Source organism: Podarcis tiliguerta (genome assembly GCF_965153285.1).
Source record: "Podarcis tiliguerta genome assembly, chromosome: 18".
NCBI lineage: Eukaryota > Metazoa > Chordata > Lepidosauria > Squamata > Lacertidae > Podarcis > Podarcis tiliguerta.
Window position 1 is genome coordinate 7,358,089 of NC_139551.1, and position 26,537 is coordinate 7,384,625.

At 48.6% G+C, this 26,537-nt stretch overlaps 1 protein-coding gene across 1 annotated transcript; it reads right to left on the reverse strand.

The window, feature by feature from the left end:
* Positions 1-5,817: 5,817 nt before the first annotated feature.
* LOC310668514 (protein-lysine 6-oxidase-like) lies at positions 5,818-25,724 on the reverse strand. Its single transcript, XM_083421894.1, has 7 exons — positions 25,362-25,724; positions 20,061-20,169; positions 15,599-15,736; positions 13,607-13,763; positions 10,799-10,894; positions 8,583-8,698; positions 5,818-7,633 (listed from the first exon to the last, which is right to left on the reverse strand). Exons 1-7 carry the CDS (start codon positions 25,570-25,572, stop codon positions 7,627-7,629), a joined length of 834 nt encoding a protein of 277 aa, XP_083278020.1. The 5' UTR covers positions 25,573-25,724; the 3' UTR covers positions 5,818-7,626.
* Between the last annotated feature and the right edge of the window lie 813 nt (positions 25,725-26,537).

Genomic DNA, 26,537 nt, shown 5'->3' on the forward strand with positions numbered 1-26,537 from the left:
CTCAAGTCTCGCCTATAGTCGCCATGTGCGTTTTCACCCCTTTGCAAGTTCTTGTCCCGGTTTGTCTCTCATGCTGGTGTTAGAAGCTCGGCAGCCTCTGAAGTCCCCTCTGTTCTTTTGCGACAGATCGATCACTTTCAGGGCAGAGAGATGGATGCGAGCAGTGGCGTAGCGTGGGGGGTGCAGGGGGGGCCGGCCGCACCAGGCGCAACATCTGGGGGGGGGCGCTCGCACTCGCAGCTCTCTGCCCCTACCTGGCTCACTCACTCACTCTCACTGCAGTGCTGGCTGTGCGAATCCGATCCGAGCCGCCGGGTCGCCGCCCACTGTGGAGGGGAGGGTGCCAGGCGTGCGGTGCGGAGCGGAGAGAGAGCGAGGGACTATCTGGGGGAGGGACAGTGCAGCGGGGGGGGGGGCACAAATGACTTGCCTTGCCCCGGGTTAGGGGGAGCAAATTACTTGCTTTGCCCCGGGTGCTGACAACCCACGCTACGCCACTGGATGCGAGGCCTCCTTTGGGCTTAGAAAAAGAGAGTACCCGGGTTCCAAAGGCAAGGCCGATCTTTTTCTCCTTAATATATTTTTATTAAGTTTTACATAACAAATTTAAATTCAAACAAATCTTCCATCTCATAATTTAGCATTTCCAGAATTCTTTGACTTCGCTCTGCCAATCCCCCTCCCAAACTGCTTCTCTTAAAAAAAGGTAAAGGGACCCCTGACCGTTAGGTCCAGTCGCGGACGACTCTGGGGTTGCGGTGCTCATCTCGCTGTATTGGCCGAGGGAGCCGGCGTACAGCTTCCGGGTCATGTGGCCCGCAGGACTAAGCTGCTTCTGGTGAACCAGAGCAGTGCATGGAAACGCTGTTTACCTTCCCGCCAGAGCGGTACCTATTGATCTACTTGCACTTTGACGTGCTTTCGAACTGCTAGGTTGGCAGGAGCAGGGACCGAACAACGGGAGCTCACCCCGTCGCGGGGATTCGAACCGCCGACCTTCTGATCGGCAAGTCCTAGGCTCTGTGGTTTAACCCACAGCGCCACCCTTGTCCCAACTGAAGGTACTGTGGCCCTTTATATGTCCAGCTGTCCTTTGTCAACAACAAATTGTCGCTGCTTTTTGGTTTGAATATATGCTATATGACAATTTGTGGACCTCATAGGAATCTAAAGCCATTTACACATGTTGCCATGCAACCAGTCCCTGGGAGCCGGCGTACAGCTTCCAGGTCATGTGGCCAGCGTGACTAAGTGGTAAACCAGAGTAGTGCACGGAAACGCCGTTTACCTTCCCGCCAGAGTGGTACCTATTTATCTACTTGCACTTGGACGTGCTTTCGAACTGCTAGGTGGGCAGGAGCAGGGACCGAGCAACGGGAGCTCACCCCGTCGCGGGGATTCGAACCACCGACCTTCTGATCAGCAAGCCCTAGGCTCAGTGGTTTAGACCACAGCGCCACCCGCGTCCCCTTAACAGACAGTTAATTATGAGAGGGAATTACTTCTCTTGCCCCCAAACAACCAAATGCTTGGCTTGCCCATCCATTCCTAAGTTAAAAGATGCACATCTGGCCAGGTTTCTAGCGCAGAAGCAGCTGTGACCTCAGCCCCTGGAAATGTGCAAACATTCCACGCCTGCCGTCCGACATGCAGTTCTTATGTGAGCAATCGGTGGTCCAGACAGGTGTGCCACTGGCATGCTCACCACACCACAAAAAGATGGGCTTCTGGGGTGTGTTGCAGCCCGAGACACCGGGATGGGCAGATGTCCTATTTGTGGCTGCCATAACGGCGGTTTTGGCCCTCGGGTGGGTGTAGGAGAAGGTTTGGGGGAAGTTCAAGTGCTGTGTTCTCCACCATGACTGTGGTTTGGGTGGATCTGTGGGCTGAGGGGAAATGTTTACCATTCTTGGTTGGGAGACGTTCACCTGCGAAACCTGTGGGTTGTGGCGGGCTGCCGTTCCAGACAGTAACCAAACACAATCATGCCTGGCTGATGAAAAGAGTGCGAGCCAGTAGAATGCTGGAATGAAGTTACATGGTTTTAGCAGAAATGTTATAAAGAATCAAGCAAAAACTGATTGTTAATGGGCCAAAGTGGAAAATATAGATTGTGTTAAGATAAAGTATAGAACAAAAATTGAGAAAGATGGAAAGGATTTGCTGAAATAGCTAATTGAATTAGAATACAAAAAAGGGAGGTGTGAGGAGGTCGACGAAACAAGTAAATGAATGATAAAGATATGGAAATATTGGATGTGTTTTTAAATGTTTTTGTTTTTCTTGTTTTGATGTAATGTTTTTCTTTTGTTTTCCTTTTTATTTTTGATGTATGGTTTGTTAAAAACTTTATTGTTCTTTTTTCTTTCTTTTTCTTTTTTTCGTTTCTGTAACTATCAAACTTTTAATAAATACATTAAAAAAGAAAAGAAAAAGAAAAGAGTGCGAGCCAGAGTACAGGGAGGCTGGCCTATTAACCACCAAGGGCGATCGCTGAGGCACCATGAAATATACTCCGAGTCCTGCAGTGATTTCATGCTCTTTATTGCAGCTTGTAAAACAGTGATTGAATTCCCCGCTCCAAACCCCAGTCTTTTATATTCATTATTTACACAATGAGTTCCATCTGATTGGCTGATTCCGCTTCCCTCCTGGAGCCTGATTGGTCATCTCTTGCAGGCCAATCAGTTGTTGCATTCTACCTGCCTATTGTTCTAGGATCCAAGCTTAGTACAGAACACAGCAGGTGACAGGCTGAGGGTTTGGGCCGTAAAAGGTAAAGGGACCCCTGACTGTTGGGTCCAGTCGTGGGGTTGCGGCGCTCATCTCGCTTTATTGGCCAAGGGTTTACTCTGGTTTACTCAACCCTCTGCTCTTGTTTGAATGCACCAAGAAGGGAGAAACACCGAAAGGACAAAAATGGTCTGTTTTAAACTTCTTCCACTTCCACTTCTCAGCTGTCTTATGTAAGAGAGATAAAGCATGTGGAGCCCTCAACTATCCCATGGTAATTTCCCACAGTGTATTTTACTCCTGGTACCATGTCTAGTACCAATCATGGTGCTGGAGGAGACTCTTGAGAGTCCCATGGACTGCAAGAAGATCAAACCTCTCCATTCTGAAGGAAATCAGCCTTGAGTACTCACTAGAAGGACAGATCCTGAAGCTGAGGCTCCAAGACTTTGGCCACCTCATGAGAAGAGAAGACTCCCTGGAGAAGACCCTGATGTTGGGAAAGATGGAGGGCGCAAGGAGAAGGGGACGACAGAGGACGAGATGGTGGGACACTGTTCTCAAAGCTACCAGCATGAGTTTGACCAAACTGGGGGAGGCAGTGGAAGACAGGAGTGCCTGGCGTGCTCTGGTCCAGGGGGTCACCAAGAGTTGGACACGACTAAGCGACTAAACAACAACAACCATGTCTGGTCTTCAACATGAAGTTTCAGATTGAGTGTAGCAATTTCGAAGAGACATTTTATTAACAAGGGAACACCCATTTATGTACAACATCCATCAATGAACTTAACCTTCTCTAACAGAACAAGCTAACTGACAGCTAGGCTCTTTAAAGTCTGTTCAGCTTAAAGATACAGTACTGTGGCTGTGCAACAGGAGAGGGTTGTGGTCTGGGTTCAAGGGAGAGTTGAGAAAAGCAAGGAGGGGTCAAGGAGAAAATGGGGTGCGAAGGTTGTTTTTTGTTGTTGTTGCAAAAATGGAGAGAGCAAGTTGGGAATGGGAATGGGGTTGAGAGAACAGGTTAGGCGATGGCTCCATAATTGTCAAGGCTGGGTTCGGATGCAGATTGAGACACAAGAAGCAGAGACTGTCAGTGCAACTGTTCAAGAAACAGCATACAGCACACTTCCAGCAGCTCTTTCCGCTATAGGGCAGTTGCCAGGTTTCAGGGACTGGGCAGAGGAGGAATGGTGGAGACCGCCTGCCCCCATCTTGCCCCTTCCAGGGAGGAGGAAGAGGAAGACAGGATAGATTTACAATGGGGGTTTGAGGGAGGTCGCAGCTCAGAGGCAGGCGAGGGGAAAAGCTGGGAAATCATGGGGGAGCCAGAAAAACAACACCCAGCTGATATGTTGTTATTGTTGTTGTTGTGGTTTAGTCAATTAGTCATGTCCGACTCTTCGTGACCCCCTGGACCAGAGCACGCCAGGCCCTCCTGTCTTCCACTGCCTCCCGCAGTTTGGTCAAACTCATGCTATGCTGGTGGCTTCGAGAACACTGTCCCACCATCTCGTCCTCCGTCTTCTCCTTGCGCCCTCCATCTTTCCCAACATCAGGGTCTTTTCCAGGGAGTCTTCTCTTCTCATGAGGTGGCCAAAGTATTGGAGAATTCTGGTGAATGGAGGAGACTCTTGAGATTCCCATGGACTGCAAGAAGATCAAACGCATCCATTCTTAAGGAAATCAGGGGGGGCCACTAGGTGGCGCGTTGGAAGATGGCTGACAATAACATCTCTCTGACCCATACGAGGTATTAAGGGGCTGCTATGGGAAGTAGGCAGCCTTCCTCCCTCCCCAAGGGTATGGGGCGGGCTGCCCTGCCAGCGGTGTTTACAATGCACCCCCTGATTTGAGAGATGGGGGTGCTGAACACTTGGCACAAGCCCTCGGTGGAGTCAGATCTTCCCGACGCCGATTCCAATCAGCGCGTGCTGGTTGCTTCAGCTTGGAATTATAATTGGAAATAATTGGAAATAATAGATTTTGAAGGCTGAAGCACATATATCAAGTGAAACTCGACGATAAGGACTGCTGACTAATGGATCTCTGTGACCGGGAGTGACGGATGGATAAGTAAATCTTTGGCTGAACTACCACTATGAGAATGTATGGCTGGAATGAAGGGGGGGTGGAGGGAAAAACTTTTCCTATTTTCCTTGCATGATGTGATAATAATACCCTCCACCCCAGGAAGAAATAAGATCGTCACGTTCTAACAATTCATAAACAGAACTTTAAGATTTGTGTGGGAGGAAATATAACACAACAAGAGAAGATCGAATGGTGAGAAGGAGGAAAATTTCTATGACGCAGTTAAAAAGAAATGGCGTCTCGCCAAGACAGGCCGGTCGGAGAAGAAGAAGGGGGAGGAGTATCAGGACGGTGCGAAAGAGAAGGAATGCTGGAATGCAAGTTTGACCTGACAGAGCCCCCTAATTAATTTATTTGATTTACCGAGCCAGCCTGAGGAATAATAATGGACAGACCGAAGATTAATTTTGTTTATGGAAGTATCTAACAGAGGCTGTTCTTGAATAATATGAGTTTGGAAGACTACAAAACCCACACAGTGACACCAAATCTTTCAATCTGTTTGTGAAAACTATCAGAGATCGCAAAGAAAGGAATAAATGATAACAACAAGAAGAGAAAGAAGGTAATAAACGTCTATCCGAATCGAACTGGATGGAACTGTCGAACAAAAGCAGCAAACAAGTGATGTCTGGAGTCATCTGGAATTTGGACTCGTGTGGAGCTTGATATATGGGTACCCCCCCAAAAAAAATTTTAAAATTTGGCTGTATAATCTGGAATTAATGTGATTTGAACAATGTGATATGATTGGCCTGTTAATAAAAATTATTTAAAAAAAAAGAAAGAAATCAGCTCTGAGTGTTCACTGGAAGGACAGATCCTGAAGCTGAGGCTCAAGGAGAAGGGGACGACAGAGGACGAGATGGTTGGACAAGGTTCTCAAAGCTACCAGCATGAGTTTGACCAAACTGCGGGAGGCAGTGGAAGACAGGAGTGCCTGGCGTGCTCTGGTCCAGGGGGTCACGAAGAGTCAAGACATGACTAAACGACTGAAATTTGGAAGCCTAAAGTCTGCCACGGTTCAGGGATAGGGCTGGGGAGGTGAAAAGCGAGTTTCGTAGTTGCGTGGGGTAGTAAGGCGAAGCTTTAGCGGGATTAACGGGAAGGTCAGAGGGCTTGGCTACAGAGCAAGCAGGGCTGCAGCCCCTAGTTGTTGTTTTTACGTATTACAGCACCGTCAATACACTTTGCACAGAAGCCCCCCACGGACAGTGCCGTCGCCCCTTTGCATCAAGCTTAACATTTGTGTTTTGCCAGGGGGAGAGGCCAAAAAGGAAAGGGCTGGATAAAGGAGGGATGAAGGCGAGCTGGGAAAATGCGAGGTTTTCCTTCTGCTGGACCAAAGGACAATGGGCACTAGGGATGAGTGAATTGGTCAGTTTTGGTTCTCTTAGGTTTCTAATTTTTCCAATCACAAAACCAGTCCTCCACGTTTCTGCTGCAATTTTCACTGAAGGGGAAAACAAAACTCCTCATGGGAATCTGACAACTTTTTAAGCCAATTTCTCCGGATACATCTTTGTACTCCGTCTCGCCTAATCGACGCACATTTCTTCCGAACAGGTAAATTTTTGTACGTATCGTTTGCTTGGAAGGACATGCCACAAAGCTCAGAGGAGCGTGGCTTTTGAAGGAGTGCTGTGTTTCCGTTCGGACATGGCTCTGAGATGTGCCTATTGCGTGGTTTCTAATTCCATCTCTAGATGGCTGGTGGCAATTGCAGGTTTACTTATTTGGGGCACACGGCTGCTGCACTCTATGCTGGCTTCAATCCTGCTGCACCATTGAAATAACACAAGCACCTCATATTTATGGCAGGGAAAGGCTTAGAATTCATGGGTAGGCAACTAAGGCCCAGGGGCCGGATCCAGCCCAATCGCCTTCTAAATCCGGCCCGCGGACGGTCCGGGAATCAGCACGTTTTTACCTGAGTAGAATGTGTCCTTTTATTTAAAATGCATCTCTGGGTTATTTGTGGGGCATAGGAATTTGTTCATTCCCCCCCCAAAAAATAGTCCAGCCCCCCACAAGGTCTGAGGGACAGTGGACTGGCCCCCTGCTGAAAAAGTTTGCTGACCCCTGGAGGATGCTGGTGGTTTTTCTCGGAGGTTTTCTTACGAGCCGCAGAACTGTAGAGCTGGGACCTAGAAAATGACCTAGTGTAAATTTCTTTATCGTTTGGTACCGTTCTGTGCAATGTGGGCTTTCTCTGCCTTGGGAAAGGGGAGGTGGGTGGGTTCAGGCAGCCCCCTCCTCTTCTATTCTCTCTGTCTGGGTAAGGACCACTGGGTCCAATCGTGGCCGACTCTGGGGTTGCAGCGCTCATCTCACTTTATTGGCCGAGGGAGCCAGTGTACAGCTTCCAGGTCATGTGGCCAGCAGGACTAAGCAGCTTCTGGCGAACCAGAGCAGCGCATGGAAACACCGTTTACCTTCCCACCAGAGTGGTACCTATTTATCTACTTCCACTTTGACGTGCTTTCGAACTGCTAGGTTGGAAGGAGCAGGGACCGGGCAACGGGAGCTCACCCCGTCGCGGGGATTCGAATCACCGACCTTCTGATCGGCAAGTCCTAGGCTAGCGTCAGTACATCAGCAGTCTCCCTAAAAGCGAATGCACAAAACTTAATACTGGCGGCAGCTGGGACAGGATAGGAAGCGAGGGCAGGGCAAATTTTAAAACGCGTCTCGAGCCACAGAGTCTCCTTCGGTCCTGCGGGGTTGCAGAGATGGCTTGAAGCATTTGAGGGAAATGGGGTACGAAGCCGTCTCGCTCCACTGCGATCGGGTCGCCGTTTAGTTGCTGCAGAGGGTGGGAAAGGAAAGAAATCGCAGTTGAGTCATAACGTCAATTCACGAACGTGTTTTTTCTTTTCTTTAGAAAAAATTATTTATTTGGCTTTTCAGATTAAAACTTTACAGTCATATACTGAATATACAACATGAGAACAAGATTCCAAGGACTTTCCGCCTCCCCTTTGCGGGTCCTGCTGTTAATAATAATAATAATAGCTGTCTTCCTCCTGTCTTCCATTGCCTCCTGCAGTTTGGTCAAACTCATGCTGGTAGCTTCACGAAACACTGTCCCACCACCTCGTCCTCTGTTATCCCCTTCTCCTTGTGCCATGGTATTCCCAGTAGTGATGTATGGAAGTGAGAGCTGGACCATAAAGAAGGCTGATCACCAAAGAATGGATGCTATTGAATTCTGGTGCTGGAGGAGACTCTTGAGAGTCCCATGGACTGCAAGAAGATCAAACCTCTCCATTCTGAAGGAAATCAGCCCTGAGTGCTCACTGGAAGGACAGATCCTGAAGCTGAGGCTCCAATACTTTGGCCATCTCATGAGAAGAGAAGACTCCCTGGAAAAGACCCTGATGTTGGGAAAGATGGAGGGCGCAAGGAGAAGGGGACGACAGAGGACGAGATGGTGGGACAGTGTTCTCGAAGCTAGCAACATGAGTTTGACCAAACTGTGGGAGGCAGTGGAAGACAGGAGTGCCTGGCGTGCTCTGGTCCAGGGTGTCACGAAGAGGCGGACACGACTAAACGACTGAACAACAACAGCATTGCGGAAAGACATGGCTGCCTGGAGAGAAAAATGCTCTTTACGATGTGCTGACGACATCATTACAGGCCTCTCTTTTCACCTAACGGAGGCAGGGAAACTGTCCCTGCTCTGAAGGGGGGTTGGACTAGATGACTCTAGGGGCCCCAGTTGAGTGCTACAAATCACTCTTCCCTCACGGTACCTGGTGATCTTGCAGTTCCTTGCGGTGGCATGCGTCCCTGTGTATATTACATCACACCTGGCAGCATTGTTTGTGAAGTCTGACTCGGGCACCAAGAAGTCCGGATTAACGGTCACCTTGAAAATGGGGTAAGAACAATACAGTCAAGTTCCACCCCACTGTTTCCTCTCCTAAAATCAGGCGGTGTCCTTAACTGTTGCAAGCTCTAATCATAATAAGGCTTGTTTTTCCTCTTCTTCTTCACCAGGAAAGGCTGGTTACAAGAATTCTAGGCTCTCAAATATAAATTTTTTTTCCAACTTAAATTTTTATTAGTTTTCATCAAACAAACATTCCAATACATTCATTGTATTAATACATCTCATTAGCTCCATTGAGCTTTGGACTTCCTTCCTCCCCTTCGGTAGGTAAAGGTAAAGTTACCCCTGCCCGTACGGGCCAGTCTTGACAGACTCTAGGGTTGTGTGCCCATCTCACTCTATAGGCCGGGAGCCAGCGCTGTCCGCAGACACTTCCGGGTCACGTGGCCAGCGTGACATCGCTGCTCTGGCGAGCCAGAGCCGCACACGGAAACGCCGTTTACCTTCCCGCTAGTAAGAGGTCCCTATTTATCTACTTGCACCCAGGGGTGCTTTCGAACTGCTAGGTTGGCAGGTGCTGGGACCGAGCAATGGGAGCGCACCCCGCTGCAGGGATTCGAACCGCCGACCTTTCGATTGGCAAGCCCTAGGCGCTGAGGCTTTTACCCACAGCGCCACCCGGGTCCCTCCCCTTCGGTAAGTATCATATATTTTCATTATGTCACGTATTTTATACATTTATCTATTTGATCGTAAGCTGTTGAAGTTAATCAAATCCTGCGTGTCTTTAAAGATTTACAGTTATCTCTTATATAATCCAAGTATTTACTCCAATTTTCATAAAACTTCCGTTCATCCTGATCTTTTATTCTCCCCAATATTCTAGCCAGTTCTGCATAATTTATCATTTTAACCTGCCATTCAGTAATAGTTGGTATTACTTCTGTTTTCCAATTCTGGGCCAACATAGTCCTTGCTGCTGTCGTGGCATACAGGAATAGATTTTTATCTTTCTTTTTATCATCTTTTCCAACTGGTCCCAGTAGAAAGGCTTCGGGTTTTTTTTAAAAAAAGTATACTTAAACATTTTTTAAAGCTCATTGTAAATTAATTCCCAGAAGCCTTTCACTTTACTGCAATCCCACCACATATGGCTTTCAAATATAAAATAAAGGTAAAGGATGCTTAAGTCCAGTCAAAGGCAACTATGGGGTTGCGGCGCTCATCTCGCTTTCAGGCCAAGGGAGCTGGCATTTGTCAACAGACATCTTTCTGAGTCATGTGGCCAGCAGGACTAAACCGCTTCTGGCGCAATGGGACACCGTGACGGAAACCAGAGTGCACGGAAACGCCGTTTACCTTCCCGCCACAGTGTTACCTATTTATCTACTTGCACTGGCGTGCTTTCGAAGTGCTAGGTTGGCAGGAGCTGGGATAGAGTAACATGAACTCACCGCGTCGCAGGGATTTGAACTGCTGACCTTCTGATTGGCAAGCCCAAGAGGCTCAGTGGTTTAGACCACAGCACCACCCGCATCCCATCTATTATTATTATCATTAACTGCATGAATCTGTGAGACTGAGAAGGCGATTGGGCCACATCCGGCCCACGGGCCTTAGGTTGCCTACCCCTGCACAAGAGCCACGTCCTCCTCTCCTGTGGTTTCTGTTGAGAGCTTTATCCTCCTTAAAAGGTAAAGGGACCCCTGACCGTTTGTTCCAGTCGCAGACGACTCTGGGGTTGCGGCGTTCATCTCGCTTTATTGGCCGAGGGAGCCAGCGTACAGCTTCCAGGTCATGTGGCCAGTAGGACTAAGCTGCTTCTGGCAAACCAGAGCAACGCACAGAAAAGCTGTTAACCTTCCCGCCGGAGTGGTACCTATTCATCTACTTGCACAGGCGTGCTTTCGAACTGCTAGGTTGGCAGGAGCAGGGACTGAGCAACGGGAGCTCACTCCGTTGCAGAGATTCGAACCACCGACCTTCCGATCGGCAAGCCCAAGAGGCTCAGTGGTTTAGACCACAGCGCCACCCACGTCCGTTATACTGGCAAGGCAAAATGCCCCTGTGTTCCCGGATGACTCCTCATGCCCACGCCCATTCCTCTGCCAGTTTGAGCTTTTCAGCCAACCATACCTTGAGAATATAATTCCCAGGGGGCACGTCTGTAATGTCGATCCACTGGCAGTCAATGTGAGCATCATATGTGTCATAGCAGCCGGGACTCAGACCCTGAATGAAAGACAACATCACATGAAGAACAGAGGATCTGACGAACGGATTATTAAAAACGCGTGAGGCAAACGGTGGAAGCAGTGGCGTAGCGTGGGGGGTGCAGGGGGGCCCGGCCACACCGAGCGCAACATCTGGGGGTTAGGGGGCGCAAATCCACAGGTTAGGGGGCGCAAATCCACGGGTTAGGGGGCGCAAATTACTTGCCTTGCCCCGGGTGCTGACAACCCACGCTACGCCACTGGGTGGAAGTCTTTTTTTAAAAAAACCACCACTTTATTTAAGGTAGATAAGGACAAGATGAAATTATACAATTGAATATAAATATACCGGTAGATGGGAAACAGCTATGTATAGTGAATACTTATCTACTTTTAAAAATTTTCACCTATGATCTTTTTCTTTTACTTCTTTTTTTGTTGTTCTTCTTCCTTTTTTCTGATAGCTTATCTTTCATTTCACTCCTTTATTGTGAATAGCATTTTTTAGAGGTATAAATAACTGAAAAGAGACAAAGTATTCTCTAATTTTTTTCCTTGGTTACCGTATTTTTTGCTCTATAAGACTCACTTTTTCCCTCCTAAAAAGTAAGGGGAAATGTGTGTGCGTCTTATGGAACGAATGCAGGCTGCGCAGCTATCCCAGAAGCCAGAACAGCAAGAGGGATTGCTGCTTTCGCTGCGCAGCGATCCCTCTTGCTGTTCTGGCTTCTGAGATTCAGAATATTTTTTTCTTGTTTTCCTCCTCCAAAAACTAGGTGCGTCTTGTGGTCTGGTGCGTCTTATAGAGCGAAAAATACGGTATATGTATTTTTCCCCCTTTTGTATTTTCTTTTGTTGTAAATATGTATGTTTTTTAATTTATACTTAATAAAATTTATTTTTTTTAAAAAAAGGAAGACAACATCACATTGCTCTGAGTATTTCTTTTGTACAGAATACTTCTCTGAACATGGTTTGTACAGCATTTTCCAACTGGCATCCCTTTCTATGAGACCGGCTGGCTCCTTTTGTCTCCGTAATTTTAAGAGCTGCCACTAAAGTTTATGTTATTTATCACATTCATATCCCCCGCATGAGCTCAAGGTGGAAATGGCCATAAAAACCTGTCTTGCCCTGTCTTGCCCTGGTGCTTCTAATATGCCATAGCTTTAGCTTTGATTGCCAGCTTTGATTTAAGTGGCCAAGTGTCTAATAATAATAATAATACATAATAATAATACAGCCTCGCAAGACGAAATTAACTCGTTCCGCGAGTCTCTTCGTCTAGCGGTTTTTTCGTCTTGCGAAGCAACCCTATTAGCGGATTAGCGCTATTAGCGACTATTAAAGGCTTAAGGGATTAGCGGATTAGCTGCTAAAAGGCTGTTAGCAGTTTAGTGCCTTAGAAAAAGGGGGTGGGGAGCGAAAAAAAATCTCAAGACTCGCAAGACATTTTCGTCTTGCGAAGCAAGCCCATAGGGAAATTCGTCCTGCGAAGCGCATCGAAAAATGGAAAACCCTTTCGTCTAGCGGGTTTTCCGTCTTGCGAGGCATTCGTCTTGCGGGGCACCACTGTATTTTATTATTTATACCCTGCCCATCTGGCTGGGTTTCCCCAGCCACTCTGGGCGGCTTCCAACGAAGTATTAAAACACAGTAGTCTGTTAAACATTAAAAGCTTCCCTAAACAGGGCTGCCTTCAAATGTCTTCTAAAAGTCTGGTAGTTGTTTTTCTCTTTGACATCTGATGGGAGGGCGTTCCACAGGGCGGGTGCCACCACCGAGAAGGCCCTCTGCTTGGTTCTCTGTAACCTGGCTTCTCGCAGTGAGGGAATCTCTAGAAGGCCCTTGGAGCTGGACCTCAGTGTCCGGGCGGAACGATGGGGGTGGAGGCGCTCCTTCATATATAGTTGATACGGAAGGGGGGGGGGCATGTCTTCTTCACCTCCTTCTTCGCTACATTAGATCCATTTATTTCCAATTGTCAATGTCGAAAGGGACTAAAATCTATAAAATTCATAGAAAATCAATGTGCCAATTTGCTCAATTTCTCTAGGACTCCATGACACCTCCCCTGTCCTCCATAATCCCTCAAGCAAGGTGTTAAGACCCTAATCCTGTCAAATCACTCTGCCAAGCCTTTCCTCTGGGCAATGCCAGGTGGCAGACTATTCATACATGGACCATTGTATTCTCATCACCTGGACTCAGGATGTGCTTATCTGCGCATATCTCCAGCTCTGCATATTCCCCCCTCCCTCCTCCATATGTTAATCCTGTGTAACCCAACCTCTTCTTAATGTATTCATGATGTAACTGGGATGTATTTTGCACTGTATTCTGGGACACGGAGGGAAGTTTCAAAAGTTCATGTCACCCCTTCCTCACGGTTCAATCTCGTCTTGAACCTGTTGCGCAATAAACTTGGATCTTCTGCAGTTTGCTCCTGTCTCCGGCTGAGCTCATTGTCCTCCGCAGGGACCCGCGGACTTAGTCCGACGAGCTGGGTGGCAGAGCAGCCTCGCACCCAGATTTTACCGTAACAATAGTGGACTGAAGCTGTTTAGGGCTTTCAAGGTCAGCACCAAGACTGGCAAGGAGAAAAGTGCCCTGTCTGCGGATCAACAAGGGAACTGGCAGGGGAAGGCAAGCAGAACAAAGGCAGAGGAGCAGAGGCTGGTAAAAAAGGGGGTGGGGAACCCTGCTGTCCCGGCGTCTCTTCGCCCCTCACCTGAGTGTGAGCCGTGCAAGCGTATCGTCGCCGGACTCCTGCGTCGCACGTCGTATCCTCCAGGCAGAAGCTGGCCTTGTGTCCTTCTGCCACCTTCTTGTGTGTGACAGCATCCAGCAGGTCATAGTTACTAAAGGCTTCCATGCTGTGATAATGGCTAAAAGACAAAGGTCCGGGTTTCCTTATTAACATTATTTTTAATCTGCAGCGATAGAGGAAAGCTTTCTCCACACTCTTGTTTTTTGTTTTAAATTTTTAAAAATACTTTTCAGGTTTATTCATTTCACTGATTTTACAATCGTTTGAACATTTCCTTCCCCCTCTTTCTGCGGCTCCTTAAATTTGTTTTAAGCATCTTCTACATATTAGTTGGTCTCTAAGGAAGTAATGACAAACCTAGACAGCATCCTAAAAAGTAGAGACATCACCTTGCCGGCAAAGGTCCGTATAGTTAAAGCCATGGTTTTCCCAGTAGGGATGTATGGAAGTGAGAGCTGGACCATAAAGAAGGCTGATCGCTGAAGAACGGATGCTTTTGAATTATGGTGCTGGAGGAGACTCTTGAGAGTCCCATGGACTGCAAGAAGATCAAACCTCTCCATTCTGAAGGAAATCAGCCCTGAGTGCTCACTGGAAGGACAGATCGTGAAGCTGAGGCTCCAAGACTTTGGCCACCTCATGAGAAGAGAAGACTCCCTGGAAAAGACCCGGATGTTGGGAAAGATGGAGGGCAGAAGGAGAAGGGGGTGACAGAGGACAAGATGGTGGGACAGTGTTCTTGAAGCTACCAGCATGAGTTTGACCAAACTGTGGGAAGCAGTGGAAGACAGGAATGCCTGGCGTGCTCTGGTCTAGGGGGTCACAAAGAGTCGGACACAACTAATCGACTAAACAAGGTGCTTACTGTACAATTTTTTTTAATTTTTAAATTTATTTCGACTGCTTCAGACCAACACGGCTACCTACCTGAATGCATATTCTAAATTAACTTATTTTGCTCATTTAGTCATCTACTCCAACCATATAAAACTGCAGGTTATTACAACAATTCTGCCAATGTTCTTATCGGTTTACAAGCATTTCTGGAAAATCGGGACACTTGGAGTATGGGAATGTCGTGGATAGCAGGACAGGATATATTGATTAAATATTATCCTTCCTCACTCACACTAGTGAGCTGGTAGCAGAGTACATTCCCCTGTATATTGCAGGAAACTAGTTGGTAGATTCATTAGAATCTTTTAAATTAAGCAATCCAGTCTGGCTTGTCCAAATTGGATTTGTTCCTGGTAAATCCCTTTTGTTGTATCATAAAAAGAATAAAGACACAACAGTCCTCTCTGAAAAGTAATAAGAAGTTTACTTACATTCAGTTTGCAGTATGATCCTGAAGGCAGGCTTTAGCTTGTAGCTACAGAAGAGAGAGCGGGTTCATCCCATAGGGGGACTGAGCCCATGTGCTGCTGGCTGAGAGCCAGCAGACAGCAAAGGAAAATCAAGATGGAATAAAGTGAAGAAGAGGAAGAGGGAGAGGAGGAGGAGGAGGAACAACCAGGAGGAGGAACAACAACCAGGAGGAGGAACCAGGAGGAGGAAGAGGAACCAGGAGGAAGAACCAGGAGGAGGAGGAGGAGGAGGAGGAGGAACCAGGAGGAGGAGGGACCAGCCCTTTTATGGGGTCTCCCAGGGTCACACCCATCTACCTGGTCACACGCAGGGGGAGGATGCTCCAGACAGGTGTGACAGGAAGTCACCAGGAAGTGGACCAACATCCCCTTGTGTGTCCACTCTGGGCAAACAGGAAGTGTTGTGCTTGACTGCTTATGTTGCATCCTACATGGAGGGCATGCAGTCCCTGGGAAACGTGAGTGGGGATAGCTGTTGAGGTCCTACTTTTCAACATCTATTGGATATCTACTGGGGACAGAAATGCAGAAGAGAGAGTTCTGCCCCAGCTGACCACCTTGGCTTGGCTTGGCTTGGCTTACTCACTTGTGGCAGCTGTGCCACTCCCAAGCATGGTATGGTTTGACAGGGAGGAAGTCAGCCGTGCCTTGGTTCTTCACCCTCTGCGGGAAGCGAAGGAGGACCCGGTAGCTGATGTTGCTCAGCCCTGGCTGGTAGGCAGATCTGCAGGAAAGAAGAGGCCATGGATGATGGAGGAGCCAAGTTGGATGCCAGTATCCTGTCCCAACAAGGATTCAAGGGACGCGGGTGGCGCTGTGGGTTAGACCACAGAGCCTAGGACTTGTCGATCGGAAGGTCAGCGGTTCGAATCCCCGCCATGGAGTGAGCTCCTGTTGCTCGGTCCCTGCTCCTGCCAACCTAGCAGTTCGAAAACACGTCAAAGTGCAAGTAGATAAATAGGTACCGCTCCAGCGGGAAGGTAAACAGTGTTTTCGTGCGCTGCTCTGGTTCGCCAGAAGCGGCTTAGTCATGCTGGCCCCATGACCCGGAAGCTGTACGCCGGCTCCCTTGGCCAATAAAGCGAGATGAGCGCTGCAACCCCAGAGTCGGTCACGACTGGACCTAATGGTCCCTTTACCTTAACCCTTTATCCTGTCCCAACAGATGGGGCTGGGGAAACCCAGCCAGATGGGCGTGGTACAAATAATAAATTATTATTATTATTATTATTATTATTATTATTACTCCTTCTGAGCTACGCCCTTCCCCGATGCAGACAGAAGTTCGGATGCCCGACTAGAAACTTTTCCACTGGTTGGGAATTCTCCACAGCTGGCAGGGGGAGTATACTTGCGCTAGCATAACAAAGCTTCAGAGCTCTAAAGAAAGCTATTTTTGGAGTCTATTCAGGAGGGCGAGGGAAGGTGAGGAGGGAAAGAAGAGGCCATTCATGGACGGAGTGAGCAAACAAGCAAAGGCTTGACCCTTTGGCATCCCCAGTCCTGGGAGAACAGCTTTGTTTGTTTGGGTGTTTACAGGAAACGGAGTCATTTCATTCTACCCTCCCCACCAATATTTTTTTTTGCATTTTTCCAGCTAGAATCAATAAGCAGAAAAGGACCGTTTGCTGTTCCAGGGTGCTGCCCAATGGCTACAGGCGCCTTAACCCTCACGCTGCCTTCCTTGCCCAACTGCAACAGAACAGACCTGCAGCAGTGGTTCGAATCCCCGCAAGGACGGGGTGAGCTCCCATTGCTCAGTCCCTGCTCCTGCCAACCTAGCAGTTCGAAAACACGTCAAAGTGCAAGTAGATAAATAGGTACCGCTCCGGCGGGAAGGTAAACGGCGTTTCCGTGCGCTGCTCTGGTTCGCCAGAAGCGGCTTAGTCCTGCTGGCCACATGACCCGGAAGCTGTACGCCGGTTCCCTCGGCCAGTAAAGCGAGATGAGCGCCGCAAACCCAGAGTCGGTCATGACTGGACCTAATGGTCAGGGGTCCCTTTACCTTTACACCCCCAGAAACAAGCTGATGGTGGGGAACTGGGATTGCACGAGCCATTGTTAAATCCTGGCCTCCCTGGGCCAGTGTCCCTGGAGCCAATCCTTTGCTAATTATGTAAAGTGTGAAGCCAGTTCTCCAGGTATGCTTATCTGCCCCCCTCCCACTTTGATTTTCGGGCACCTTATTTGTCTACCTTAACCATTCCAAAACTCAGGCGGGCCTTTACACTGGCCAGACTAAATATGTTACCCTCAGCTGTTCTTGAAGGTAAAGGTAAAGGTAAAGGTACCCCTGCCCGTACGGGCCAGTCTTGACAGACTCTAGGGTTGCGCGCCCATCTCGCTCAAGAGGCCGGGGGCCAGCGCTGTCCGGAGACACTTCCAGGTCACGTGGCCAGCGTGACATCGCTGCTCTGGCGAGCCAGAGCCGCACACGGAAACGCTGTTTACCTTCCCGCTAGTAAGCGGTCCCTATTTATCTACTTGCACCCGGGAGTGCTTTCGAACTGCTAGGTTGGCAGGCGCTGGGACCAAACAACGGGAGCGCACCCCGCCGCGGGGATTCGAACCGCCGACCTTTCGATCGGCAAGCCCTAGGCTCTGAGGCTTTTCTCCCTGTTCTTGAAGGTAGATATCAAGAAATTCCATTCGAGAACCGGCTCTGCCCCTGTGGAGCTGGCTATGTAGAGACGGTGTCACACGATCCCTTGTCTTGCTCCCTATATAAAGATCTCAGGGACGAGACCATTACGCCGCTCCTATCTGCCATCCCTGGCCGCTCTTGCGAAGCCAAATTGTTCTCCCTCCTAGCCGACCAGAACAGCTCGACAACAGAGAAGGTTGCCAAATTTATCGAGAGAGCAATGAGACTGAGAGCTGTTATCTGAATGATACCAGTGTCGTCACCCGGATTCCTCGCCTATTATTATCCTTATGTTTTATTATTATTATTTTATTACTTCTGCCAAGTTTTAAGTACTGAGATTATTAATTTACCTAGGGTTTTAATAGGTCACAAGATTTTATGGTAACTATATCTGTAATGTATTTTTGTTGGTGTTTGTCCTTTGATGCTATGGCCTGTCGGCTACGCAAATAAAATCTATTACCTTAAAAAAAAAAAAAAAAATCCAGTTCTCCAGTCTTCTGCTTCTTCCAGGACTACTAAGTACCTTTCTTATTACAGTGGTACCTCGGCTTACAGACGCTTCAGGTTACAGACTCCACTAACCCAGAAATAGTACCTTGGGTTAAGAACTTTGCTTCAGGATGAGAACAGAAATCGCACAGTGGCGGCGCGGCAGCAGCGGGAGGCCCCACTAGCTAAAGCGGTGCTTCAGGTTAAGAACAGTTTCAGGTTAAGAATGGACCTCCGGAACGAATTAAGTACGTAACCAGAAGTACCACTGTATTATTATTAATAATTGAATTTACATACCACCCTATATCTGGATGTCTCAGGGCGGTCCACAGAACAAAATCAAAATATAAAACCACAAAATATTCAATCAAAATAAAAAAACAACAACAACCTAAAACCTCACATTTTAAAAGGATGTCAATCAAAAACCAAAGGCCTGGTTAAAAGGAATGTTTTTGCCTGGCTTAGTTGAAAGGTGTATAATGAAGGCACCAGGCGAACTTCTCTGGGGGGAGAGCCTTCCACAGATGGGGAGCCACTGCAGAGAAGGCCCCGTTCTCATGTTGCCACTCTCTGGACCTCTCGAGGAGGAGACACACGAAAAAGGGCCGCAGAAGATTATCTCAGGATCTGGGTAGGTCATAGCTGTCAACGTTTCCCTTTTTTAAAGGGTAATTCCCTTATTCCGAATAGGATTCCTCGCAAGAAAAGGGAAAAGTTGACAGCTAGGAGGTAGGTTCGTATGGAAAGAGGCGGCCATCATACCCCTGTGAAAATTGTGTTGAATACACTTTGGACAACTTTGCCCTCAAGGAGGATGAAGTCCGCTTGAGTTTGGACAGTGACTCAACTCTAAACAACTAGGGAACTAAAATAAAAATCATAGAATTATAGAGTTGGTTGGGACCTTGAGGGCCCAACCTCCTGAAATGATGGCATCTCAACTGAAGCATCAGTTGCAGATGGCCAGATAAAGGTAAAGGACCCCTGACCATTAGGTCCAGTCGTGACCGACTCTAGACTTGCGGCGCTCATCTCGCTTTATTGGCCGAGGGAGCCGGCATACAGCTTCCGGGTCATGTGGCCAGCAGGACTAAGCCGCTTCTGGCGAACCAGAGCAGCGCACGGAAACGCCGTTTACCTTCCCGCCGGAGTGGTACCTATTTATCTACTTGCACTTTTTGTGCTTTCGAACTGCTAGGTTGGCAGGAGCAGGGACCGAGCAACGGGAGCTCACCCCGTCGCGGGGATTCGAACCGCCGACCTTCTGGTTGGCAAGCCCAAGGCTCAGTGGTTTAACCCACAGCGCCACCCGCGTCCCGTCGACCAGAAGGCCAGATAGCCTCTGCTAAAAAACCCCTCCAAGGATGGAAAATCTTCCAGCTTCTGAGGGAATTCCACTGGGGAAAACAAAGCGCAAGGAATCGTAAACCCGCAAGATGAAAACAGACACTGGCTTTCGTGGTCTGGATTGCACCATGAGAGGAGAAGGCCCTATTGTGCTATATCCCTTGCAAACAACCCCCCCCCTCTTGCAATGGTTCTTTGCCCATTTTTGAAAAATTAATAATACCGTATTTTTTGCTCTATAAGACTCACTTTTTCCCTCCTAAAAAGTAAAGGAAAATGTGTGCGTCTTATGGAGCGAATGCAGGCTGCGCAGCTATCCCAGAAGCCAGAACAGCAAGAGGGATCGCTGCTTTCACTGCGCAGCGATCCCTCTTGTTGTTCTGGCTTCTGAGATTCAGAATATTTTCTTTCATGTTTTCCTCCTCCAAAAACTAGGGGCGTCTTGTGTTCTGGTGCGTCTTATAGAGCGAAAAATATGGTAATTGCACCATGCAAACTCACTGCCTTCACCCAAAATGCACCCAAGACGTAAATGCGAAGGTACGTTCCTCTCTACCTTGCCAGGCAATTCTCCTCCGCGGCACATTTCAAGGCGTACAGCTGGACCCGTTGGATGTAGGTGCCTGCTTCGATGAAGTACGGATCGGGAATCAAATCCGGGAGCCCTAGGAGGGAGGAGACGACACGGGAAGGTCAGGAAGACTCCTAAGCAGAGCCAGCAGCTCAGATTTGGGCTCTATTGAGTGTTGGGAGTAAAATAATAATAATAATAATAATAATAATAATAATAATAATAATAATAATAAAATTCAACATAAGTAAGAAAGGTAAAGGTACCCCTGCCCATACGGGCCAGTCTTGACAGACTCTAGGGTTGTGCGCCCATCTCACTCAAGAGGCCGGGGGCCAGTGCTGTCCGGAGACACTTCCGGGTCACGTGGCCAGCGTGACATCGCTGCTCTGGCGAGCCAGAGCCGCACACGGAAACGCCGTTTACCTTCCCTCTAGTAAGCGGTCCCTATTTATCTACTTGCACCCGGGGGTGCTTTCGAACTGCTAGGTTGGCAGGCGCTGGGACCGAACAACGGGAGCGCACCCCGCCGCAGGGATTCGAACCGCCGACCTTTCGATCGGCAAGCCCTAGGCGCTGAGGCTTTAACCCACAGTGCCACCCGCTGTGGGTTAAACCACAGAGCCTAGGGCTTGCCAGTCGGCGGTTCAAATCCCTGCAACAGGGTGAGCTCCTGTTGCTCAGTCCCTGCTCCTGCCAACCTAGCAGTTCGAAAGCACGTCAAAGTGCAAGTAGATAAATAGGTACCGCTCCAGCGGGAAGGTAAATGGCATTTCCGGGTAAACGGCGTTAGTCCTGCTTAGTCCTGCTGGCCACATGACCCGGAAGCTGTACGCCGCAACCCCAGAGTCGTCCGCGACTGGACCTAACGGTCAGGGGTCCCTTTACCTTTAAATTCAACATACACCGCCCTATACCCAGAGGTCTCAGGGCGGTTTATAACAAGACCACAACATATAAAATCAAAGAAAGAGCAGTAACCCAATAACCCCACCCTCCAAAAGCCACATTCTAAAAGGGTGTTGGATGTCAATAAGATCAACCAAAGTCCTGGCTAAAAAGGAATGTTTTTGCCTGGTCGCCTAAAGGTGTATAATGAAGGTGCCAGGCAAACTTCCCTGGGGAGAGCATTCCGCAGATGGGGAGCCACTGCAGAGAAGGCCCTGTTATTGTGTTGCCACCCCCTGAACCTCTCGGGGAGGAGGCACACGGCCTCAGAAGATGATCTCGGGGTTCGGGTAGGATCATATGGAAAGAGGTGGTCTTTGAGGTATTGTGATCCGGCGCCATTTAAGGCTTTATTGCTCAAAACCAGGACTTTGAATTGGGCCCGGAAACTCATTGGTAGCCAGTGCAGTCGGACCAGGATCGGTGTAATGTGCTTAAACCGCCTTGCCTGAATTCTGACCACTGAATTCTGCACCGGCTGAAGTTTACGAACCGTCTTCAAAGGAGGCCCTATGTATAACGCGTTGCAGTAATCTAACCTTGAGGTTAGCAGAACATAGACAGTAGTTAGGCCAGTGGTGTCCAAACTTTTTTCAAAGAGGGCCAGATTTGATGAAGTGAAGGGTCGTGAGGGCTGATTTAAGTTGTTGAGCTTTTTTTTAGGGTTGAAGTTCTTGAGCTTTTTTTAAGGATTGAAAAGTTTTGGGGGGATTTTACCTGCCACAGGGGCCAGATTGAACCGACCGGAGGACAGGATTAGGCCCCTGAAACAGACTTTGGGCATGGAAGCAGGAAGAAATGCCGACCAAGGAAGAATGGAGGAGGAAGTTGACGGAATATGCAGAGATGGACAAATTGACTGGGAAAATAAGGAACCAACGCGATCAGAGATTTTCCGAGGACTGGAATAAATTTACAGAATATATCGAAAATGTATGTGAGGAGCAACTAACGCTTGCTGGCTTTCAAGAAGCTTTGTGAAAAAGATTGATTGAAATGTTGTTTGAAAAACAGGTTAAAATTAAGAGAGGTAAAGTGCAACATAAAATTAAGAAATGTGAGAGGCAGTGATAATATGGAGAATTGTCAAATAGGTTGAGGGAAGTCCAAAAGATATTTATGTACAAGGCGAATGATAAATTTGGATAAAATGTATATTGGAAAATGAATAAAAATTAATTATATATATAAAAAAAGAAACAGACTTTGGGCATGCCTGAGTTAGGCTCTCCCTGTCCAGATAGGGGCATATTTTTTTCTGAACTGGGAGGGGCGGGGTATAAATAAGATTATTATTATTATTATTATTATTATTATTATTATTATTATTATTACTGGGCCACCAGCCAAAGCTGATGGAAGGCACTCTGGGCCACTGAGGCCACCGGAGCCTCGAGCGAGCGCCAGTGGCGTAGCGTGGGTTGTCAGCACCCGGGGCAAGGCAAGTAATTTGCGCCCCGCCCCCGCTGCACTGTCCCTCCCCCAGATAGTCCCTCGCTCTCTCTCCGCACCGCACGCCTGGCACCCTCCCCTCCACAGTGGGCGGCGACCCGGCGGCTCGGTTCGGATTCGCACAGCCAGCACTGCAGTGAGAGAGAGTGAGCGAGCCAGGTAGGGGCAGAGAGCTGCGAGTGCGAGCGCGCCCTCCCCAGATGTTGCGCCCGGTGCGGCCGGCCCCCCCTGCACCCCCCAGGCTACGCCACTGGCGAGCGCAAAGGATCTAGGAGGACCCCCAGGCCACGAACCTGCTCCTCCATAGGAAGTGTAACCCCATCAAGAGCAGGCGATCTCCCAGCCATCTTGTGACACACACAGACTGAACACCTGGAACCCAGGCCGGGCAGGAAAAAACATGCATTGCATGCCCAAAATCTCAGGTGTGAGCCTTCGCGTCTCCAGACAGCCCTGCCTGGAACTCTGCAGCAAGTCAGTGTAGACAACCCAGAACTGGATAGGGCAATGGTGAAAGGTCACATGCTGCGACCCTAGAATTGTAGCGTTGGAAGGGACACCAAGGCTCATCTAGTCCAACACCCCCCCCCCCCCCCGCAATGCAGGAATCTCAGCGAAATCACCCCTGCTTGAAAACTTCCAAGGATGGAGAGTCCACAATCTCCCGTGGGAGACTGTTCCACTGCCAAACAACTCTTAACCATCAGAAAATTGTTCCTGATGTTTTAGTCTCCTTTCTTGTAATTTGAAGACATCTAAACAGGTTAGATTTATTGCCCTTTACCATAAAGTCCCAGGGCAGGTTACAACAATGAAGAACTATCTATCTATCATCTTTCTATCTATATCTATCTATCTATCTATCTATCTATCTATCTATCTATCTATCTATCTATCTATCATCTATCTATCTATCTATCTATCTATCATCTATCTATCTATCTATCATCTATCTATCTATCTATCTATATCTATCTATCTATCATCTATCTATCTATCTATCTATCTATCTATCTATCTATCTATCTCTATCTATCATCTATCTATCTATCTATCTATCTATCTATCTATCTATCTATCTATCTATCATCTCTATCTATCTATATCTATCTATCTATCTATCTATCTATCTATCTATCTATCTATCTATCATCTATATCTATCTATCTATCTATCTATCTATCTATCTATCTATCTATCTATCATCTATCTCTATCATCTATCTATCTATCTATCTATCTATCAATCATCTATCTATCTATCTATCTATCTATCTATCTATCTATCTATCTATCTCTATCATCTATCTATCATCTATCTATCTATCTATCTATCTATCTATCTATCTATCTATCTATCTATCATCTATCTATTTACAACCATTAACTTTTTTTTCTTGCGAAAATTTTTATTTGTCTTTACAAATACAAAGTTATAATAATCCAAATATATATCCATATGTGGGTGGTGCTGTGGGTTAAACCACAGAGCCTAGGACTTGCTGATCAGAAGGTCGGCGGTTCGAATCCCCGCAGTGACGGGGTGAGCTCCCGTTGCTCAGTCCCTGCTCCTGCCAACCTAGCAGTTCGAAAGCACATCAAAGTGCAGGTAGATAAATAGGCGGGAAGGTAAACAGCGTTTCCGTGCGCTGCTCTGGTTCACTAGAAGCGGCTCAGTCCTGCTGGCCACATGACCCGGAAGCTGTACGCCGGCTCCCTTGGCCAGTAAAGCGAGATGAGCGCCGCAACCGCAGAGTCGGTCACGACTGGACCTAATGGTCAGGGGTCCCTTTACCTTTAACTTTATATCCATATGCAGAGATTCCTCCAAATCTCGGGACTTCCCCTCCACCCCCTTCCATGGAGTCTCATTTTGAACATTTACAACTGCATATTCTTCCATTCTCTAACTTTTATATCAATCCGTATTGTCCATGGTATGTGTTACTCTACAAGAGAAAATCCTGCAAGCTACAACCATTAAAACCAGTCCCTTCCAGGCATGTCCAACAGGTAGTTCGTGATCTACCGGTAGATCACTGGACATCTGTGGCAGATCACTGGCAGATTATTGGCTCCCTCCAAAGGAACTCAACCACTTCGTCTCCCCTAAAAAAAGCTAAACAACTTTGCCCTGAACCCCCAAAACGGGCCTTCCTCCTTCCTAAAAAAAGTTCATCAACTTTGAACCTCCCAAAAGGGGGTAGATCCCTGGCCACTCTCTTGGGAGTTGGCCACCCCTACAAACAATATATAACACCCATATATATATATATACAAACAATATATAACTGAAGGGCTGAGACATGGAAAATCAGATAATTACAAGAAAAGCGCCAGCCATTTCATTAAAAACAGCCAGTTCCCTAAAGATTTACAAACTGACATCCGAAAGCAGTTTACAACATCATGGTATATGTAAAACAGTTATATATATATATATATATATATATATATATATATATATATAAACAATTGTAATTTTTTTTATATAAAGCAATGAAAAGTGGTAAATATAAGAAAACAACAGTGGCATGTACGTACAATCAACTCAGGTCCCAGATGTGCAGGCAGCTGTGCCAGCACTTTGGGCCACTTAGCCTAGTGTTGTCTGCACGGACTGGCAGCATCTAGAGCAACTCTCTAGAGTTTCCCAGGCAGGCAGCATCTCCCAGCCCTACCCGGAGATTCCTTTGGGGAATTTCCTTCGGCAAAGCAGGTGCTCTCTCACTCCTCTCTGCCCCCCACACCAGTGCCCCCCCCGCCACAACCATAGTCATCCTGAGACACTTAACCTCAGGGCCCTGAGTTCGAGTCCCACTTTGGGAGAAAGATTCCTGCTGAACTAAACGGTCCTCTATGCCCCATCACCCCCCAACCAGCTCACCATGATGAAATAATCGGGTCCCATAGCCCGGCCTCATGTTGGGGGTGCTTGCCGTCGAGGGGCGCTGCCTGGCGCCGGGGTAAACGTCGTAGAAGATGCTATTCCACCGCTGGAAGGGGTTCCGCGGGTCGTCCCTGGTCGAGGCGCTGGGGGCCGTCTGCGATCCCTCTTCCTCGGGGACCGGGTCCCCCTGAATCTCGTTGCCCCCCATCGGAGGCCAGCTACCAGCCGGGCCGCTCCCTCGAGCTGCCCCTGGGGTGACCTGCTGCTGCTCCTCTTGCAGCCGGCTTGGAGAAGGGGTCCCGGGGACCGAGTCATTGCGCCCTCGGGGACCCCTGTCCGCGCCGGAGAGCGCGTCTCCCTGGCTGGCCTCGACGGCGCGTACCTCCATCCCGGAGCCTTCTTCCCCCCAACCGGGGAAGCCCCGGATGGCCTGGAGGGCGACGGGTCCGGCCCGCGGGACGCGCCCGGGAGCCGCGGTCCGGAGCGCTCCGCCGCGGGGGCGCGCGGCGATGCTGAGGTAGAGGCTCTGGGGCTGGTGGTCGCCGCCGGGACCCCGACGGGGCGGCCGCAAGCGGGCGGCGCTGTTGAAGAGGCTGAAGAGCCTCCCTCCGCTCTCCCAGCGGATCTGCTGCCTCCAGGGATGCTGGCCGGCCGCGCCGTCGGGGCGCGCCGCCAACAGCAGCACCAGCGGCGGCAGGAGCAGCAGGCACGACAGCGCCGTCGAGGGTCGCGCTTCCGCGGCCATGGCGAGCGCACCGAGCCAGCCAAGCCAGGAATGGGCACCCGGGGCTGCGGGGAGAAGGTGGAGGCGCCAGAGACCGCCCCACCCGACGGCTCCCCACCCACTTTTCCCAGGCAGGCGTCCAACCGGAGGAGCGGAGGGTGGCGCACCATGGACAGCGCCCTCCCCGCCGGCTCGCCTCCTCCTCCTCCTCCTTTTCACTCGACAATAATGTCGATCCTTATAATTTATCAGCTCTCAGATGGAGACTCAGTTTCAATCACAGAGCAGAAGCCAATTATGGATCAGGGCCCTGTTTCGATGTATTCACCTTCATCAGTTAACTTTTAAAGGGTTGTGTAAGTTTGAAGACTCATAGACTCATAGACTTATAGACTCATACAGTAGTAAGTTTGAAGACTCATAGACTCATAGAATCATAGAGTTGGAAG

Coding starts and splice junctions, on each gene's coding strand:
- LOC310668514 (XM_083421894.1), bottom strand. CDS start 25,572: ATGGGGGGCAACGAGATTCAGGGGGACCCGGTCCCCGAGGAAGAGGGA. Junction 20,170..25,361: donor GACCCGATTATTTCATCATG/GTGAGCTGGTTG, acceptor CCTCCCTCCTAG/GGCTCCCGGATTTGATTCCC. Junction 10,895..13,606: donor CTTGCACGGCTCACACTCAG/GTGAGGGGCGAA, acceptor TCTTTCATTCAG/GGTCTGAGTCCCGGCTGCTA.